General features: G+C 43.3%; 1 protein-coding gene across 1 annotated transcript in view; it reads left to right on the top strand.

Moving 5' to 3' along the window:
• cfap276 (cilia and flagella associated protein 276) overlaps positions 1–22,397 on the top strand; it is a 52,214-nt gene that overhangs the window by 16,687 nt on the left and 13,130 nt on the right. Inside the window, exon 2 of the mRNA XM_068057701.1 lies at positions 4,283–4,399. Coding sequence (XP_067913802.1) covers positions 4,283–4,399 — 117 coding nt within the window. The remainder of the gene's footprint in view (positions 1–4,282; positions 4,400–22,397) is intronic.

The following is a 22,397-nucleotide window of genomic DNA, read 5'->3' on the forward strand; positions in this document are numbered from 1 at the left end:
GCCTGGAAGGGGAAATGGATGAGGAGGGCGCAGAGGAGCACTCAAACAGCCACTTGCACACAGAAGATGGTACACTTCAGAGAGGGTCTACTGTCAGAGATTCTGTTTCCTGCAAATGTCAGAGCAGCAGTGTCGCCAAAGACTGCACCTCTCCAGGGAGGCAGTCACTGAGCTATGCCCCACAATGGAGGAGGAGCTGAGCCCAATGGGAAGTGCAGGCTGCCCATTGCCTGTGGCATTAAGGATCACTGTGGCGCTGAATTTCTATGCTTCCAGATCATATCAGGGATCTTCTGGAGACATCTTTGAGATCTCCCAGTCTGCAGCTTATCACATCAAGATGGTCACCGATGCCATGTTTAAGGCGGACAACGAATACATGCGGTTTCACACCGATCCAGACAGTCTGGCTGAGAGGGCTTAAGGAATCGGAGTCCTCATTGGGTTCCCCCAGGTGCAGGGTGTAATTGACAGCATGCATGTGGCCATTGTTACGGTCAGGCGAGGAGGGGTCGAAGGGCTTCCCTCTTTTCCCCCTTCTTGTTTGACCACTAGAGGTTTAGTTCTTTTTTAAAGTGCATGTACTGACCAATTCAGTCGGTGTTTTATTGGTTTTTGTTATGATCAAAGCAAGTAGGTAATCGATCAGGTTTTTTTGAGTTTAGCAAAGAAAGAGGTTAACTTTATTGTAGTTAAACCGAATTTAGTAAAATAATAAACTACATGCCAACTTTCATACGTGCACACACACACACACTAGAGGTTTGCACACACACAAATAGGTTGCAAAGTGGGGAAGGGTAGATTGGTCGGGTGAGAGTCCATGAAAAAAAGATATATAGTCTGTGGAGTTTGGTGATTCAGCTGGCTTCTAGCTGAATTTGGTGGTCCTGAGGCTTTTAGTTTGAAGCGATAGATGACTGATTTGGTGGATCTCTTGGAGACAGTGATGCGGATGATTTCCTCCAAAAGGGCTTCTGATTGTGGCCGGAGTATGCAGAAGTGGTCAGTCAACAAACTGGAATGGAGAGAATGAGAGAGAGAGGAGGGATCCTCACTTGGGTCTGTACTTGTCAGAGTCCAGATGCTTCTCAACCTGTTGCAGAGAAAACACCAGCTTAAAACCACAGGGGGGGTGGGGTGGGCTTGTCACATGACAGTCACCCAGTTAGCAGTGTATTTCTTCTTGCTAAAAATAACCAGCAGTTCCCTTAAACTTCTTGGGTCTTGGTTCTTGCTGGGATGAGCAGACATTTCGTCTCCACCTCACAGACCTTGCAATGTAGGAGGCCATCTTAGGCTGCTAGTAAAGTCATCTTTTATCTGTTCCTTTTTACATTTCTTTAAAAAATATAAATTCAGATCTCCAGTCAGTGGATTAAAGAAAATTATCATTCAACAAAACACATTGGTGTGACATCATCAAGGCTCCCAAAGGCTGGGCAGCAGCCCTCATCAACAATCAGCTTCCACTTGCTCGCTGTACTACTGGTCTGCAACCACCGCAATTGGATCTTTCAGGTGTGTGCAAGGTTCCCGGGAAGCCTAGTTCCAGGTGCCCGACCTTTTTAGGCCCCGCTGGGCACCCTCAAGAATGGACACTGGGTAATAAATGATACCCACTGAAGAGATGGCTACTTATACCTGTGTGTAACCCAGGACCAGATGCAGAGGAGAGATACAACAGCTGCCAAGGGAGAACTCGAGCAAACATCGAGCAGTCCATAGGGCTTCTGAAGATGCCTTGATAGAGCTGGTGCTGCCCTTCAATATGCCCCAGCAAGGGACTTGCGTATTGTGGTGGTGTGCTGTGTGATGCACAACCTTGCGCTAAAGAGGCGAGAAGCTTTGAACAATGAGGACATCCTGGAACGTAATGCCTTCTCCGAGGATGAGGATTTGGAGGAGGATAGTGACCAGGCGCAACCATGAGATAAACACAAGGGAGACTCACAGTTCACTAATACAGATACGTTACTCATGAGCCTTCCTTACACACCCATTCAATCAAAGAAATCTTCCATCTTCTATTGACCTGTTGTTCTTTCCTTGAATGCCCTTACCATATCCCAGGATCCTTCATCACCTGAGTCTATGACATAGGAAATGCATTTGACCTCATGCGGTGTGCATTTTTCCATCACACCCTTTGTGAAGCAATTCATCTGTTAATTACCCAGCAGTGTACAAATAAATGAAGGCATCTTTTTGTTGTGCAGCATATCAGAATTCATTAAAGACAAATAAACATCTAAATACATATTTTAACCCAGTGAAACCTAAGTGCTACTAGATGGACTTTATCACACACTTGTAGGTGCTCTTACATGGTGATCCCCCTGCGCTATCAGCTGAGATGGAGACAGGCTGCTGAGCTTTCTGCTCTGTGGCTTTTGATGGCTATGGTGGTCATTCTCTGTTGTCTGAGACCTTGAGGGCCCCGGCATATTGGGGGCCTCTTGTACAGGGTGCAGGAGCTGCCTCTGTCATCAGGGCTTCCTGAGGCCTTGGTGTCACCATCAGAGGGGCTGAGGACCCGCCGTCCACGCTCGGAGCACCCTGAGAGGAGCCCCCATATACTTCAGGCAGGCACTTCTCTTCCCTTTCAGGGCACACTTGTCCCTTCCGGTTCATCTAAGGCCTTCAAGGACATGGCAATAACTCCAGTTGTCTCGTCCCCCTCTTGCCCACCCATTGCTCCACAGAGCTCATGGAGGAGGCGATGGCATGCAGGCCCACGTGAATGTCCAGCATCCATGGCGTGACTTTCTGGTTGTGGCTGTCCAAAAGAGTTGCCACTCTCTCAATGGAGGATGCCATGTGTGCATAAGCCAGAGTCATGGATGCACTCATCGCCTGGATAGACTCCTCCATCGTTCATGCATGGGTATGCATTGCCTGTGGAAGGTCATCCAGATGCTCACACACCTCACGCTGTAACTGCAGCATCTGCTGCCTTGTTGATGACTCCAGAGGCGTGTTATTAGCCTGAAGCTGAGCATCACCAGGTCCTCCCACAATCTTCCAAAAGTGAGTAGCCCCAAATGTCATGCCTCCGTCAGCTGCTCTGGCGCATCTGTGCTCACCAGATTGTGACCCCGTTGCTACTCGTGCGCGACTACCTACCGACATGAGAGTATCAGCCTGGTGTAGGGTGCAGGGGAATGATATGATGGTGCACCCTCTGAGGTCTCCCCCTCCTCCTTAGAGGTGGACGGCTGTCCCACAGGCGTGGCAGCTGGCTGTTGTGGTCTATGACTGCAAGATAGGGAAGTATGTTGAGAGGGCAGTGTGCGTTCCAGCACCTTCTTCTGACTGCTTATCAGTTGGAGCTCTATGTGACTTTTGGTGCACGCATAAGACTATACTTTGTTTCCATGGCTCCCTTGCTGTTCTCTCCAGGGCTGCTGCTTTTAAAAGTACTGCTGGCTGCTTTTCAAAGATGGCGCCAGCCTTGCCTAAGCAAGTACTTCCTCCCACCTGTGCCTCCTAACTGGCCGGCTCCCATGCCTGCTGGCCGCTAATTCAATGGCCTCATGAATATCATGCTCCCACTTTCGACCCCTACCCACGCAGCCACGCCACCCACTTTCGGTCCCGACATTGGAACTGCGTTGCTGTCAGTACAATCCCAGCCACAACCCATGGAGCATATGATCTCATGCTTCTTGAGTTTGACAGTACATGGAATGGAATAGAATGAAGTGCAATGTTAACCTGCAACCGGAGAGTGTCCTTGAGTTTATTTTTGATGTCCAGTAAATATTTTAAATCTACTGGGATTTTAAATTAATATTTAGACAGTATGAACAAAGCCACCTGCACAATCTAACCATTTAAGTTTTAATTGCTCAGGGAGGAGCTCTGCATGCATTTAATAACACGCATACAGCTCGCTTCTATTCCGAAGGGTCAGAGTTCCAGTAGCTAATGTCCTTACTGCTGGTCATGTATAAGTGTAGCATTAGACTTATTGATGAAAATATAATCTTGAGATAATATCAATTTTTCCCTCATTTTAGTTAATGAAATGATCACCGGCTAAGAACTGGATTAAAACTGCCAAAAATAATTTTACATATGATAGTTAAGCTTTGCAGTCACTCAGCTGACGAGACTTAATCCAATTAAGCTGAACTGGTTTCAAACACTGATTCTAGCTGTACAAGAAGAGTGTACAGATCACCAAAAAATAATAACAATGTGAAATATTTTATCATCAAAAGTATTAAAGGGTAATGCTGCGACCGTCTTGATGTTTTGTATTCTCATTTTCTTACAGAGTCGTCAGTATCTCCAACCAACTCATTTAGCACAACAGGAAAACCCATGGAATCGACTCAATGCAGCAGTAACTGTGGCAAGTGCCAGCAAAGGGATTTACCTCTATAATCCCAAGGTATAAAATGTATAGAATACATGAAATATTCCGGTAATGCAACATGACAACCATGTATTATGGAGGTGATTCTCTACCTGTCAGTAGCATTAAGGACTTGCTGTCATCTGCAAAGTGAAATTCTGGAATCACACTTGGGAAGTTACTCACAAGAACAATACAGATTAGGCCCGGTGAAGGTCATCCACTCAGGTTCCTTTGATGATAGGGAATAGCCTTGTCATTTTTCCATAAATCACCTCCATGGCTTGAATGTCTTGGTGACCAAAGCTAAACACAATATTCAAAATATTGATTCTCCAACATAGGCTTTAAACGGCAGGAAAACCTTTCCCTGAAGCAATTGCGGGTGGATGGATCAAATCAAATTTCACTGCTCTGAATTCTTGGAATAGTTATATACACGGAGGTAGATTTTGATTTTGTGAGGCAATGCATAACAGATGATTGGGAATTGACAGCTCCCTTTACATCTCTTTTTATCCTTATTGACTTCAATGTAACTAAAATCATAGAATCATAGAATGTTTACGGCACAGAAAGAGGCCACTTGGCCCATCGTGTCTGTGCCGGCCAAAAAATGATCCACCCATTCTAATCCCACCTTCCAGCATTTGGTCCGTAGCACTGCAGATTACGGCACTTGAGGTGCATATCCAGATTGCTTTTGAATGAGTTGAGGGTTTCTGCCTCAACTACCCTTTCAGGCAGTGAGTTCCAGACCCCCACTACCCTGTTGGTGAAAAAACGTTTCCTCATCTCCCCTCTAATCTTTCAGCCAATTACTTTAAATCTATGCCCCCTCGTCACTGACCTCTCTGCTAAGGTAAATAGGCCCTTCGCCTTCACTCTATCCAGGCCCCTCAAAATTTTGCACATTTCAATCAGATCTCTCCTCAGCCTTCTCTGTTCCAAGCCTATGCAATCTTTCCTCATAGCTGCATTTTTCCAGTCCTGGCAAAATCCTCATAAATCTCCTCTGTACCCCCTCTAGTGCAATTACATCCTTTCTGTAATGAGGTGACCAGAACTGCACATAGTACTCAAGTTGTGGCCTAACCAATGAGTTGTACAGTTCCAGCATAACCTCCCTGCTCTTATATTCTATACCTTGGCTTAGAAAGGAAAGGATTCCATATGCCTTCTTAATGACCTTATCAACCTGTCCTGCTACCTTCAGGAATCTGTGGACATTTACTCCACGGTCCCTTACTTCCTCAACACTTTTCAGTATTTTCCCATTAATCGTGTATTGCATTGCCTTGTTTGACCTCCCCAAATGCATCACCTCACAGTTCTCCGGGTTGAATTCCATTTGACACTTTTCTGCCCATCTGACCAGACCATCAATATCTTCCTGCAGCCTACAGCTATCCTCCTCGCTTTCTACTACACGGCCAATTTTTGTGTCATCTGCAACCTTCTGAATCAAGCCCCCTACATTTACGTCCAAATCGTTAATATATACCACAAAAAGCAGAGGACCCAGTACTGAGCCCTGCGGAATGCCACTGGAAACAGCCCTCCAGTCACAAAAACACCCGTCAACAATTACCCTTTGTTTCCTGCCACTGAGCCAGTTTTGTATCCACCTTGCTGCATTTCCCTGGATCCCGTGGAATTTTTTTTTTAACTAGTCTGCCATGTGGGACCTTGTCAAATGCCTTGTTAAAATCCATGTAGACCACATCAACTGCACTACCCTCATCTATCCTCCTTGTTACTTCTTCAAAAAATTCGATCAAGTTGGTCAGACAAGATCTTCCCTTGAGAAATCCATGCTGACTATCCGTGATTAATCTGTGCCTTTCTAAGTGACAGTTTATCCTGTCTTTCAGAATAGATTCCAATAATTTGCCCACTACTGAGGTTAGACTGACTGGCTTGTAATTATTCGGTTTATCCCTCGCTCCCTTTTTAAACAGAGGTACAACATTAGCAGTCCTCCAATCCTCTGGCACCACACCTATATCCAGTGAGGACTGGAAAATGATGGTCAGACCTTCTGCTATTTCCTCTCTTGCTTCTTCTAACAGCAAGGGGTACATTTCATCTGGCCCTGGTCATTTATCAACTTTCAAGGATGCTAATCCCATTACTACATCCTCTCTCCCTACATTGATCACATCCAATAGTTCACACCCGTCTTCCTTAACTACAATATTTGCATCATCCCCCTCTTTTGTGAAGACAGATGCAAAGTATTCATTAAGAACCATACCAACATCTTCCACCCCGACACATAGGTTACCTTTTTGGTCTTTTATGGGCCCTACTCTTTCCTTAGTTATCCTCTTACTCTTAATGTATTGATAAAACATCTTTGGGTTCACCTTGTTTTTGCTTGCCAATATTCTTTCATGCCCTCTCTTTGCTTTCCTAATTGCCTTTTTGATTTCACCCCTCCACTTTCTATACTCCTCTCGGCTTTCTGTAGTATTGAGTTCTCGGTGTCGGACATTAGCTTTCCTTTTCTGCCTTATCTTACCCTGTAAGCTTCTTGACATCCATGGGGCTCTAGATTTGGCTGTCCCACCCTTTTTCTTTGTGGGAACATGTTTACTCTGAATGTCTTGATTCTCACCTTTGAATGCCTCCCACTGCTCTGACACTGATTTACCTTCAAGTAGCTGTTTCTAGTCCACTTTTACTAAATCACTCCTCAGTTTAGTAAAGTTGGCCTTGCCCCAACTGAGAACTCTAACTCCAGTTCTCTCCTTGTCCTTTTCCATAATTATGTTAAAACTGATTGAATTATGATCACTACCACCAAAATGCTTTCTCACTGCCACTGCCACTGCTTCCACCTGCCCATCTTCATTTCCTAAAACTAGGTCTAAAACTGCACCCTCTCTTGTTAGACTTGCTACAGACTGGCCAAAAATGTTCTCCTCAATACACCTCAAGAATTCTGCTCCCTCAATTCCTTTCACACTAAAACTATCCCAGTTAATATTGAGGTAGTTAAAATCCCATTCTATTACTGCCCTATTGTTCTTGCACTTCTCAGAGATTTGCCTACAAATCTGCTCTTCTATCTCCCTCTGACTGTTTGGAGGTCTATAGTACACTCCCTTTTTTGTTCCTTAGCTCAATCCATATGGCCTCATTTGGTGAACCTTCCATCATCCCTCCTCACAGCTGTAATAGTTCTTTGACCAGAATTACCACTCCCCCTCCTTTCTTATCCCCTTCCCTATCGCATCTGAAAACCCTGCAACCAGGAACGTTGAGTTGCCATTCTTGCCCCCCCTTAAGCCATGTTTCTGTAATTGCTGTGATATCATACTTCCACATGTCTATCTGTGCCCTCAGTTCATCTGCTTTATTTGCTATACTCCTTGCATTGAAATAGATACCCTTGAGCATTGCCAAATGCTTTTTTTTCATTCTAACCTTTGTTTCCTTTGTCTTCCAGACTCATCCATTAATTTTCTGCCTTCCATTTTCATTTCTGATTTTGTCCTGACTGAATCTTGCCTCAGGTCCCCATCCCCCTGCCAAACTAGTTTAAACTCTCCCCAATAGCACTAGCAAAACGTCCCGCAAGGAACTCAGTCCTAGCTCTGTTCAAGTGCAACCCGTCCGGCCTGTACAGACCCCATCTCCCCCAGAGCCGGTTCCAATGTCCCAAGAATCTAAAGCCATCCCTCCTGCACCAGCTTTCCAACCACGTATCCATCTGTCTTATCTTTCTATTCCTGTACTTACTTGTGCGTGGCAAACAAAGAACAGTACAGCACAGGAACAGGCCATTTGGCCCTCCAAGCCTGCGCCGATCTTGATGCCTGCCAAAACTAACATCTTCTGCACTTCCGGGGCCCATATCCCTCTATTCCCTTCCTATTCATATATTTGTCAAGATATCTCTTAAACGTCGCTATCGTATCTGCTTCCACCACCTCCCCTGGCAGCAAATTCCAGGCACTCACCACCCTCTGTGTAAAAAACTTGCCTCGCACATCCCCTCTAAACTTTGCCCCTTGCACCTTAAACCAATGTCCCCTAGTAACTGACTCTTCCACCCTGGGAAAAATCTTCTGACTATCCACTCTGTCCATGCCGCTCATAACTTTGTAAACCTCTATCATGTCGTCCCTCCACCTCCGTTGTTCCAGTGAAAACAATCCGAGTTTTTCCAACCTCTCCTCATAGCTAATGCCCTCCAGACCAGGCAACATCCTGGTAAACCTCCTCTGTACCCTCTCCAAAGCCTCCACGTCCTTCTGGTAGTGTGGCGACCAGAATTGCACGCAATATTCTAAGTGTGGCCTAACTAAGGTTCTGTACAGCTGCAACATGACTTGCCAATTTTTATACTCTATGCCCCGACCGACGAAGGTAAGTATGCCGTATGCCTTCTTGACTACCTTATCCACCTGCGTTGCCACTTTCAGTGACCTGTGAACCTGTACGCACAGATCTCTTTGCCTGTCAATACTCCTAAGGGTTCTGCCATTTACTGTATACCTCCCACCTGCATTAGACCTTCCAAAATGCATTACCTCACATTTGTCCGGATTAAACTCCATCTGCCATTTCTCCGCCCAAGTTTCCAACCGATCTATATCCTGCTGTATCCTCTGACAATCCTCATCATTATCCGCAACTCCACCAACCTTTGTGTCGTCCGCAAACTTACTAATCAGACCAGCTACATTTTCCTCCAAATCATTTATATATACTACAAACAGCAAAGGTCCCAGCACTGATCCCTGCGGAACACCACCAGTCACATCCCTCCATTCAGAAAAACACCCATCCACTGTTACCCTCTGTCTTCTGTGACTGAGCCAGTTCTGTATCCATCTTGCCAGCTCACCTCTGATCCCATGTGACTTCACCTTTTGTACCAGTCTGCCATGCGGGACCTTGTCAAAGGCTTTACTAAAGTCCATATAGACAACATCCGCCGCCCTTCCCTCATCAATCATCTTCGTCACTTCCTCAAAAAACTCAATTAAATTAGTGAGACACGACCTCCCCTTCACAAAACCATGCTGTCTCTCGCTAATAAGTTTGTTTGTTTCCAAATGGGAGTAAATCCTGTCCAGAAGAATCCTCTCTAATAGTTTCCCTACCACTGACATAAGGCTCACCGGCCTATACTTTCCTGGATTATCCTTACCACCCTTCTTAAACAAAGGAACAACATTGGCTATTCTCCAGTCCTCTGGGACCTCACCTGTAGCCAATGAGGATGCAAAGATTTCTGTCAAGGCCCCAGCAGTTTCTTCCCTTGCCTCCCTCAGTATTCTAGGGTAGATCCCATCAGGCCCTGGGGACTTATCTACCTTAATGCTTTGCAAGACACCCAACACCTCCTCCTTTTTGATAATGAGATGACTGAGACTAACTGCACTCCCTTCCCTAGGCTCATCATCCACCAAGTCCTTCTCTTTGGTGAATACTGATGCAAAGTACTCATTTAGCACTTCACCCATTTCCTCTGGCTCTACGCATAGATTCCCATCTCTGTCCTTGAGTGGGCCAACCCTTTCCCTGGTAACCCTCTTGCTCTTTATATATGTATAAAAAGCCTTGGGATTTTCCTTAATCCTGTTTGCCAATGACTTTTCATGACCCCTTTTAGCCCTCCTAACTCCTTGCTTAAGTTCCTTCCTACTGTCTTTATATTCCTCAAGTGCTTCATCTGTTCCTTGCCTTCCAGCCCTTACAAATGCTTCCTTTTTCTTTTTGACTAGGCTCACAATATCCCGTGTTATCCAAGCTTCCCGAAACTTGCCAAACTTGTCTTTCTTCCTCACAGGAACATGCTGGTCCTGGATTCTAATCAGCTGACATTTGAAAGACTCTCACATGCACTGGGAGTAATCCGGAGATTATTACTTTTGCTTGCTAATTTCTTACCTAGCTCCCTAAATTCTGACTGCAGGACCGCATCCCTCTTTCTACCTATGTCATTGGTTCTGACGTGGACTACAACTGCTGGCTGTTCATCCACTCACTTCAGGATGCCCTGCAGCTGCTCAGTGACATCCTTGACCCTAGCGCCAGGGAGGCAACACACCCTCCGAGATTCAGGTCTGCGGCCACAGAAACGCCTGTCTGTTCCCCTGACTATTGAATCACCTATCACTATGGCTCTTCCAGTTTTCCCTGTACCCCCCTGTGCAATTGAGCCACCTGTGATGACCTGGACTTGGCTCTGGCTGCACTCCCCAGATCAACCATCACTCTCATCAGCATTCAGAACTGAATACCTGTTGGAGAGTGAAATGCAATCAGGGGACTCCTGCATTACCTGCATGTTTCTTTCTGACTGCCTAGCAGACATCCATTCCCTCTGTCCCTGCATAATCTTAACCTGTGGGGTGACCACATCTATAAACGTGCTATCCACATCGCTCTCATCCTCATGAATGTACCGCAGTATCACCAGCTGCCGCTCAAGTTCCAAAACCCGGAGCTCAAGCTGCTTCAATGGACGACACTTAATGCACAAATGGTTCTCCAGGATACGGGAAGCATCTTGGAGCTCCCACATAGCATAGGAGGTGCACTCTCGAGGTTGAAACAACCCTGCCATCCCTTTATTTATTAGTTGACCCTTTGCTACCGCTAAAAAAAAGGAAATGTTACCTATACTAAAACACCTTAGAACTACTAATAAAACCTTACTAGTACTGATAAATCCTACTACTAATCAATACAGTTCACTAGTTAAAATAAACCTTACTCAAAAAAACCTCACCAGCTACTCACTTGTTCCTTATTATTAATACTTAATTTTTTTTCTCTTTTTAGTCAGAAAAGTCTTTTTAATCAGAAGAGATATGTAATGGCCTGCTGATTCCCAATCATCCATTTTATACTATTGCTCAAAGTCAAAATCTACTCCATGAATTATATCTAAAACAGGATGCATAAGAGAGTGGATGACTCTGAACTGCTTGTTGAAAGGGCATTAGTTGGTGATCCAGAGTGAAATAGTGATGTGAGAACATATCGTGCAGGGGAGCTGGGATGGAAGCTCGGGAGACAGATCCTTTTGGTCAGGGAGATTAGGAGCTATCTGCCTTAGGGTAAGGACACTCTGGACCCAGATCTCAAAAGTCTAGCTTTTAATCGGATGTTATCAGAGCATGGAACCTATGTGCTGGTACTGTGGATGGTGTCTAAGAACGTGCAACAGGAGGCAAGTCTACCATTTGCATTTGTGACACCATGACGAATGTGTGTGCAGTATTGTAGTCCAACCTGCAACACATAGAATCTCCAGATTGATCCACAGTATAAGCCCTCACCATAGTCCTAGTTTCTGCAGTGGAGGCTTGATCTGCTGCCATATATCCTTAGGTGTCAAATTGGTGCTGACTCTCTCTTCTGCCTCCAAGCCATTGAGGCTGGGATCAAGGAGGTCTCTCTCAGGGTTTCAGTACCATTCTTAGACACTATTTGGTCTGTTTTTCTGCAAATCAGTGGCCATGCAGAGTTAATACCTGATACCAGTCACATAGCAGGTATGGTGTGCCATGATGATGCTGTATCTCAAGATAGTAACATATGCCTTCCACCTACCCCCTCAGAACTGTGCACATGCAAAAGGAAAGTTAGCAGAGGGGGGCTGTAGCAGCACAGAAGGCACAACTAAGGTGGGTCCATTTCAGAATTCAGATACCTTGAGAATAGGCTTCTGGAAAATGCAGAGCCAGTGACCTCACACCTTGCCAGGAGAAACATACAAATAGCTTTAAAATGGCACAAGTGAGACAAAGCATCAAAGGATGCATGGTGCAAAGAAAGTACTGAACAGCAAAGATTGGTTTCAAAACAAAATTATGGTTGCATGAAAGATGTGTGTCCAGACATTTGTTTTGCTCAGTTGGAAGTGCCTTGCAAGGCATCTGTGGTATTCTTGCTACATCTGTGCACAACTATTGGTTAATCGTACTGATATCCCCAAAGGCAACGTGGAATGACTAATTTGCACAAAATTCAGGATGGTAATGACCTTCACAGTTATTGGCAGTGCAATGCCTGCTCTGTACATCGTTTTCCAGGATGTAGTTTAAATCATTGATGTTGCATTGTGAAGGCAGCCAGTGTAAGCATTCATTTTGAGCATGTGGAGATAAGAGCACTCAAGTATGTATATTTTGCAGTGAGGTACTTCCTGTACTGCCTGAACAGCCAAACTTCTCTGTGCCCCTCTTCCTCATTATTCTCTTCTTTTTCCAAGTAACATAGATAGAGAAGAATTCCAAATTGTCTCCTGTATTGAATAGGTCAGGGATCAAATGTTGAAGCAGTTTGTGTAAAAAAATATAATTATCAAAAGTAATCACCAAATTTGGTGCATTTGGACACTTTCTCCAATACCTGTCATGAACCTGTAGGTGTACTGCTGCCTTTACATGGTTCCCTAGCAATACCTGAAACCTGTTTTATATGGTGTACTGAGTGTTGGGGAAAAAAGTGAGGTGCAAAAGTCGAAGAGTGTAACAAAACCATTAGCATATAATTGCAATTTGTTCTGTACTTAGATGGGACCGGGCTGATCGCACCATCACTTTTTCTGGATTATCAATAATGACATTTGTAATGCGTCTGTCACATTTCAAATTCAGCTGAAATCAAGTAAAGAAATATCAGACTCTCCAGGTCTTGGTGTTGTATATATCTGTCAGGAAATGTATTTTGTATGATGTTCTTGTCTGAGAGATGATTGGATCTTCTAATTTACTCCTGGCTGGGAGATTTTACATAGTATTACATAGAATGGACAGCATAATGTTTCAATCAGGTGAGGAGGGGTTGAAGGGCTCTCCTCTTGTCCCTCTCCGTGTTTGATCACAACAGGTTTACATGCTATGTGCTACGATTAGGTTTTCTTGAATTTAAGAAGGAAAGAGCTTAGCTTTATTGTACTTAATCCGATCTAAGTAAAATAATGTAAAATGCTCCAACTTTCACACACACACACACACACACACACACACACACACACACACACACACACACACACACACACACACACACACACACACACACACACACACACACACACACACACAAGGTTCGCACACACACAAATAGGTTACAGAGTGGGGAAGGATAGTTTGGTCGGATTAGAGTCCAGAGCAATAAAAAGGGCTAGACAGCTGTGGAGTTTGGTGAATCAGCAGGCTTCGGCTGAATTCAGTGGTCCTGAGGCTTCTGGCTTGCAGATGTGGACAGCTGATTCAATGTTTTCCTGGAGATAGCGATACAGATGATTTCCTTCACGGGGTCTCTGTCTGCAGCAGTGATTGGCCTAGGTGGTTGCGGCCAGCAGGCAAGGTTTGGAGCTTGTAAGGTGAACTGGAGAGAAAGAGAGAGAGAGAGAGAAGCAACCCCACTTGGATCTTCTCTTGTCGGTGTCTAGTTGCTTGTCTCGGTTGCTGCAGAGAAAACACCAGCTTAAACACATCGAAGGAGGGCTTGTCACATGACCATCACCCAGTGATTCAACATGATGGCTATCAGTGTGCATTCCCTCTTGCAACTTAATCAGTTTAATGTCCCAAATGATGCCTTAATGCCTTGACAGGTAGTTGACAGGCAGAGCAGGACAGGTAGTTCACTCAAAATTCCCCACATAATTGTTCTGGAGGGGAATGGGTATGTTAAACTCCAGAAAGCTTGTTATAGAAAGATAGGGCTGGAGCCTATATTTATTCAGTTTCACATTTATTGTGCAGAGTAAAAGGACCACAAACATGCAGCTCCTCACACAAATCCCTCTCCCAGTCCCAGTGAGTGTTTGCTTTTACTGCTCAACTAAAACCCCAATTAACTCCCTTCTGCTGCATATAATCACACAATTAACAGATTCCCTTCTTTCTTTTACAATACAACTTAGATTAACATGCTCAAAGAATATTTCAAAATAAATCAAAATTAAATTCCATATTGGGTACAACGTTTTCAAAGTTTTTCCATTGTGAGATGCCCCTCATCCAGCACCTCCAACAATCTCTTTGCACTCGCATTTCTCTTTGTGAAACAATCAGATAGCTGATGACTTGCATCTACCCATTTAAATTTGGAGATTTCCTTTCCCTCCAGCATTTGCTTCAATCCAGCGAGGTCAATACTTAGTCTTTTCTCACTCACACTTTTTGTAGAGTGTACATTGTCCCACAAAGAACGATTATCCACATAACATTCAATGGGTATCCTATCTTCAGAATTTCACCCAAAATATTTGACAAATAGAACCCCATTGGGCCTCCACAAGACCCAATGTTTCCACAGCTAACGTGCTTTTAACAACCCGTTTTATTTTCTTAGCCTCCCAAGCTAAAGGACAACATTTTCCATTTTCACCCATCGGAAATATTATGAAGCTAGCTGCACTCGAATGCCCATCAGCAAGATTAGCACGTGAAGCATCGCTAAAAATTATTAGCTTTATGTTCTTTGGGGCACCTAAGGATGGGACTTCAGTACACATTTCTCTAGATTTAGTTTTTTCAACGTTTTATTTTCCCTTAAAACATTCTCAACTTTTGGATGTTTCATCATCATACTTAACTCCAGCACGGCAAAACTAACATCAGGCCTAGTCTGAGAGCCCAACCAATTTAATTGACTCACCAGGCTTCGCAATTGCTCAACGTCTGCTATAGATAGATCATCATCTTTCTGTGATGACCTAACACGATTAACTGGGATGGGAGTAACACTCTCTAAACAGGATTGTTGATACAAACTTATTCCAGACTTATTCTGCTTAATATCTAAACCAATATATTTAAAGGCCCCACAAGCCTGACTCCCAATCTTAAATTCTGCCTTAATCTTATTGATAACATATTTCTCAAAATCCGCAGTTCCACCCCATAAGAAATTATCAATGTGCATCATGGAGATGCCTGAAAGTTTCCCTTTATGACACCAATAAAACATCGCAGAATCTACTTTTAGTTGAACACAACCAATTGTCATGCTAGGCCCCCACCTGCCAAGAATGAGGCACATTAATTTGGTCATGAACATTGATTTTAAACCGTTATTGGAGTGAAGAAGACTTGTTAAACAGATCAGCCGTGGCTGGAAAAGACATTTGCATATTAACAGACAGTGTTTGGAAGGACAAAGCTGTCGTTCCCTGACATTAACCCACAATAGACTTTTGATCACCAGATGTTAAAGGTGGGGTTGCTCGCATTCCAGGTTGACTGCGAAGATGGCCGAATACACAAATGGACACAGTCAAACCAGCTAGTCACATGACTAACCTGCTGGACAACCTGAGTTTTTTGAATTTGTACAGACGGTTTGGACAGAAAGCTGTTTGCTCCTGGACTGAGAAGATCTTTCTCCTGTCTGTTCCCATCTCTTCCTCACAAGCCTCTGAATCCACTGAAGACACATGAACCCAAGAGAGAAAAATCTCCTACAGCGAACAAGGTTAAAGAAGAATACCGGGCCCAACGAAAAGCAAGATCTACCTACAATCAAGGACTCTTCAGTGAGCTCGAAGAACCATAACAACAACTCTTCAGATATTGCCTCAAACTTTTCCACTTTATCTTTCTTTAGAATTAGAACATTAGAACATTACAGCGCAGTACAGGCCCTTCGGCCCTCGATGTTGCGCCGACCTGTGAAACCATCTGACCTACACTATTCCATTTTCATCCATATGTCTATCCAATGACCACTTAAATGCCCTTAAAGTTGGCGAGTCTACTACTGTTGCAGGCAGGGCGTTCCACGCCCCTACTACTCTCTGAGTAAAGAAACTACCTCTAACATCTGTCCTATATCTATCACCCCTCAACTTAAAGCTATGTCCCCTCGTGTTTGCCATCACCATCTGAGGAAAAAGACTCTCACTATCCACCCTATCTAAACCTTTTGCTCTTTTCTGTCTCTATTTGCATGTGTGTATCGCGTATGCATGCCAGCATGTGGCACGTCGTATATCCGTAGGCTTCAACCGAATTAGAGTTTAAGTTTAATAAATTTCAACTTTTCTTCTTTAAACCTAAGAAAGCCTATTTGTGCTGGATTCTTTGCCTTATAAGTGGAAAGCGGTGAACAAGGATTCACCAAGGTTAAAAACAGGGTGTGTTTAAAATTAAACCCTGTTACAGTAAGACCAGGTGAAGGCTGAAAGGGAACCCTAGACCTCTTTCTCACTTGGTCAAAACACAATTTTCAACTACACAGATTTCACCGAGAAATACCACACCCTGGAAGCATCATTAAGACCATAGACGCATTTGTTCAGTTTCCATAATTTTCCTTCTGTATCTGTTGTTTCTTTAGGTGGTTTCAGATACACTTCCCTCTGAAAAGTATCACCCTGCAGAAATGCAGCTTTTATGTCAATGGATCTACATTCCCATGAATATGTGGCTAAAAGAGCCAATAAGATGTTCAAGATTACTTTTCCAGCTGTGGGACAGTCCACTCTAACATCGGTATCCCCAAATCGCTCTTCAAAACCCCTCGCAACTAGTCTCACTTTAGCATTAAGTTCCATCGGGAAGGTCTTTTTCAGTACAAATCCATCTATGTGACAAGGACAGCTGTCCCCTATCTGGTACCTCAGAGTAGATTCCAAACTCGCTCCAACTCTCTAATTCCTTATGTTTTGCTTCTCTTATTAGTTTATCCTCAAATTTATTGGCAGCCACTAAAACTTCACGATCATGAGGATTTCTGCTTCTAGTTCAATTCTGAGACTGTCCTCTAGCCTTCATTTCATTGTGGAATCTGTTCATACTACGGCCTCTATTAGCACTTTGATGTCTTTCGGAACTACTGCTAGAAGATCTCCCTCGCACTTTATCGGAGGCTCTTTCTCCAGCACATGATCGCTTCCTTATGCAAGAGTCACTTCCTGACCCACTATCAAAACTTGCACTGCGCTTTCTTACCCTCCGCTCTTGCACCCCATTCTGCCAGTCCATGGCTCTGGCTTCTTGGCCATCATCTTGAACATTTAACCAATATGTAAACTTGCCTGTAGATTTTCCTGCATGCCCCACAAATGTCGCATCCCTCCATTTACCAGACTCCTCTGGAATATATGTCACATGAGGACCTACTTGAGGTAATTGGCCTTTGGATGCGATAGCTCTTTCCTGAGCATCATGATCGGTTTCATTACTATCCAACTCTTGATCTACTTGTGCCGCAGGACCTTCATCACAAAACACACGAGTATTTGAGGTACAAGGTGCCTCTTTTCCCTGTATCAGCTGCTCAGATTCTGAGATTTTATAATCAACCCCAATTAATGGTGAAGAATGAACCTTAACAGTTTGATTTCCATGCTTGATAACTATTGCTTTATCATCCCAACCGATTATCTTACCAGCGCCCTTCCATTACCTTTTATAATAGACCAAATCTCCTGAACTAAATTCCACCTCAGATGGCCTTATTCGATGCCTCAGAGCGCTATGAATTTTCTCAGAGACCTCAGCCTTGATGAAAGCCCTTCTCCCTGCATGTAAAGCATTCAAATGTGCAGAAAAAATTTAACTAATTGTAGTACCTTCTAGAACAGGAGGACTGTTGCACAGTGCAGAAGGCAATTTGGGATTCTGCCCACAGAACAATTGATAGGGATTATATCCTCCAACCATCTGAAGTGAATTCTTCGCATGAACCGTGCATGCCAGGGCAGTTGTCAACTTGCAATTTGGCTGGACAGCCAAGATTTTATGTAACATTTTATCAGCCACTGTGTGGTTTCTTTCACAAAGCCCATTACTGAAAGGACTTACAGCTGCTGTATTCATAACCGTAATGTTCATGTTTTCACACATATCCCTGAACTCGGCATTGGCAAATTCCCCTCCATTATCAGTCAAAAATTTAGCTAGTGCCCCAAGCCCAGTCCCTAACCATTTCTCCACAATTTTGTCTATAATCACCCTTTTGTCCTTACTATTTATTATTGGAGAAAGACTAAATCTGGTTGCTAGATCTATAAAATGTAAAATGAAAATATCCTTGTCTTTGTCCCATACTTTTAAATCCATGGCAAGTACCTCGTTAAAGTCAAGTGCCAATGGAAGGCTGACAATAGGACATGATGGTGTCCTCTGATACTTTTTACAAATCTCACACTTTTCACTAATCTCTTCTATTATCCTCGTATACTCTCCATCAATCACACCTGCATCTTTTAGTAGGGTTGTTAATCTCTGACAAGAAGGGTGAGAAAATTGCCTGTGCAACTTTAAGACAATTTGCCATTTATCTCTCTGATTCATAACACCTGATGCCATCAACACCTCTCTACCACTCTGATGAGAAATATCAGGTTTTGTTAAGGGGATACAATAATGTCCTAACTGGGTAAATTGCAAATTCACTGACTTCCCAAAAACAATATTGCCTTATCATGCTCCATATCGAGTTTCATCTGTGCCTTTTCATTGACGGCTTACTCAAGAGTAAAGATGTCTCACTGGAGACTACATCAGTGCTGATAAAATGGTTTACCCCAAATATTTTACAGAGGATTATTACTCTCTTCAGTGACTTCAATGTGTTGTCATCACCAAACCTAAAGCTGGTAGTACTTTTATATTCCTTAACCTTGCATCGATCCTTACTACTAAGTGAATCCAGATAACACTGTAACCAATCAGTTCCACATACTGTCAACATACAAGCACTATCCAGCACTGCACAGTTGAACGGGTCTGCAACCAACACATTCATCACAGGACTAAAACTCCTTATAACTTGTACAATTCCTTCCGATCCATCAGTATCTTCCTCTACTGCCTCAGATTTTTCTGCGTCCTGTGTTATTTCGAAGACTGTGCCCCTCCATTAGGGCAGTTCATTGCATAATGATACTTTGAGTCACATCTGAAGCACCTATTAACTGTTCCTTGGGCATTCCTGGCCCTGGGTTTCATTCGCCTTTGATTGCTGTTCCAACCCCGTCTTCCACTGTAATATTCAGACCTGCTAAAGGAGCTTTCATCCTCATTCCTCCTGTCTTCAACTCTTCCATTGTACTTCAGCCTGCTTCCAGTACCTGGGTTATTTCTAAATCTTGTAAACATTGAGTCCTCCATTCTTTGTGTCACCACAGAGTGTCCCGCTTGTTCTACCAAAACTGCAGGAAATGACTGTTTCCCCAGGAATTGTTTTAAGGCCGCGGACATTTGGTCCAATAGGGAGTCTTTGTCCAAGAACTGAACCCCCGTTAGAACCAGGAGTCTGTCCATATGTGATACCCTAACAATCTAACAATTTAAAAGCTAGCACTGAACCAGGGATCTCCAAATTGAATTTCCTCAATCTTCTATACAGTCTGTTAAAGTCCATGATATATTCCTCCATTGACTAACCATCTGTTTTCCGAAATCTATCAAAGTCTGACCATGCTTCATACGCATTCAATACATCATCTTTCTTTTCAATTTCATCCAAAAATCCTAACAGAAGATGCAACCCTTCGTCAGTATTCAACTGACGAGCATTCAGTTCAGAAAACACTTTACTTCTGATTTTACTTTTGGTAGGAAGTGACAATGCCAAGGCCATACCTTGTTTCCTTTTTGGTAGAAATGTAACCTGTGTCCACATATCCACTTCATTTTTCCAGTGGTCATATGGTTCAGACTCTGAAAACACCAGAGGATAATCATACCCTGACAATTTGCACTTACTTTCTGCGACATTTTCACAATGGCCCTTGAGACTTTCGTTTTCGATCCAAAAAAAAGTCCTATTTCCAACCTTCAGCTTTACACAACTATTCTCTGCTACTATGTTAAACTCCAGAAAGCTTGTTATAGAAAGATAGGGCTGGAGCCTATATTTATTCAGTTTCACATTTATTGTGCAGAGTAAAAGGACCACAAACATGCAGCTCCTCACACAAATCCCTCTCCCAGTCCCAGTGAGTGTTTGCTTTTACTGCTCAACTAAAACCCCAATTAACTCCCTTCTGCTGCATATAATCACACAATTAACAGATTCCCTTCTTTCTTTTACAATACAACTTAGATTAACATGCTCAAAGAATATTTCAAAATAAATCAAAATTAAATTCCATATTGGGTACAACGTTTTCAAAGTTTTTCCATTGTGAGATGCCCCTCATCCAGCACCTCCAACAATCTCTTTGCACTCGCATTTCTCTTTGTGAAACAATCAGATAGCTGATGACTTGCATCTACCCATTTAAATTTGGAGATTTCCTTTCCCTCCAGCATTTGCTTCAATCCAGCGAGGTCAATACTTAGTCTTTTCTCACTCACACTTTTTGTAGAGTGTACATTGTCCCACAAAGAACGATTATCCACATAACATTCAATGGGTATCCTATCTTCAGAATTTCACCCAAAATATTTGACAAATAGAACCCCATTGGGCCTCCACAAGACCCAATGTTTCCACAGCTAACGTGCTTTTAACAACCCGTTTTATTTTCTTAGCCTCCCAAGCTAAAGGACAACATTTTCCATTTTCACCCATCGGAAATATTATGAAGCTAGCTGCACTCGAATGCCCATCAGCAAGATTAGCACGTGAAGCATCGCTAAAAATTATTAGCTTTATGTTCTTTGGGGCACCTAAGGATGGGACTTCAGTACACATTTCTCTAGATTTAGTTTTTTCAACGTTTTATTTTCCCTTAAAACATTCTCAACTTTTGGATGTTTCATCATCATACTTAACTCCAGCACGGCAAAACTAACATCAGGCCTAGTCTGAGAGCCCAACCAATTTAATTGACTCACCAGGCTTCGCAATTGCTCAACGTCTGCTATAGATAGATCATCATCTTTCTGTGATGACCTAACACGATTAACTGGGATGGGAGTAACACTCTCTAAACAGGATTGTTGATACAAACTTATTCCAGACTTATTCTGCTTAATATCTAAACCAATATATTTAAAGGCCCCACAAGCCTGACTCCCAATCTTAAATTCTGCCTTAATCTTATTGATAACATATTTCTCAAAATCCGCAGTTCCACCCCATAAGAAATTATCAATGTGCATCATGGAGATGCCTGAAAGTTTCCCTTTATGACACCAATAAAACATCGCAGAATCTACTTTTAGTTGAACACAACCAATTGTCATGCTAGGCCCCCACCTGCCAAGAATGAGGCACATTAATTTGGTCATGAACATTGATTTTAAACCGTTATTGGAGTGAAGAAGACTTGTTAAACAGATCAGCCGTGGCTGGAAAAGACATTTGCATATTAACAGACAGTGTTTGGAAGGACAAAGCTGTCGTTCCCTGACATTAACCCACAATAGACTTTTGATCACCAGATGTTAAAGGTGGGGTTGCTCGCATTCCAGGTTGACTGCGAAGATGGCCGAATACACAAATGGACACAGTCAAACCAGCTAGTCACATGACTAACCTGCTGGACAACCTGAGTTTTTTGAATTTGTACAGACGGTTTGGACAGAAAGCTGTTTGCTCCTGGACTGAGAAGATCTTTCTCCTGTCTGTTCCCATCTCTTCCTCACAAGCCTCTGAATCCACTGAAGACACATGAACCCAAGAGAGAAAAATCTCCTACAGCGAACAAGGTTAAAGAAGAATACCGGGCCCAACGAAAAGCAAGATCTACCTACAATCAAGGACTCTTCAGTGAGCTCGAAGAACCATAACAACAACTCTTCAGATATTGCCTCAAACTTTTCCACTTTATCTTTCTTTAGAATTAGAACATTAGAACATTACAGCGCAGTACAGGCCCTTCGGCCCTCGATGTTGCGCCGACCTGTGAAACCATCTGACCTACACTATTCCATTTTCATCCATATGTCTATCCAATGACCACTTAAATGCCCTTAAAGTTGGCGAGTCTACTACTGTTGCAGGCAGGGCGTTCCACGCCCCTACTACTCTCTGAGTAAAGAAACTACCTCTAACATCTGTCCTATATCTATCACCCCTCAACTTAAAGCTATGTCCCCTCGTGTTTGCCATCACCATCTGAGGAAAAAGACTCTCACTATCCACCCTATCTAAA

This window comes from Heterodontus francisci, chromosome 25, assembly GCF_036365525.1.
Source record: "Heterodontus francisci isolate sHetFra1 chromosome 25, sHetFra1.hap1, whole genome shotgun sequence".
NCBI lineage: Eukaryota > Metazoa > Chordata > Chondrichthyes > Heterodontiformes > Heterodontidae > Heterodontus > Heterodontus francisci.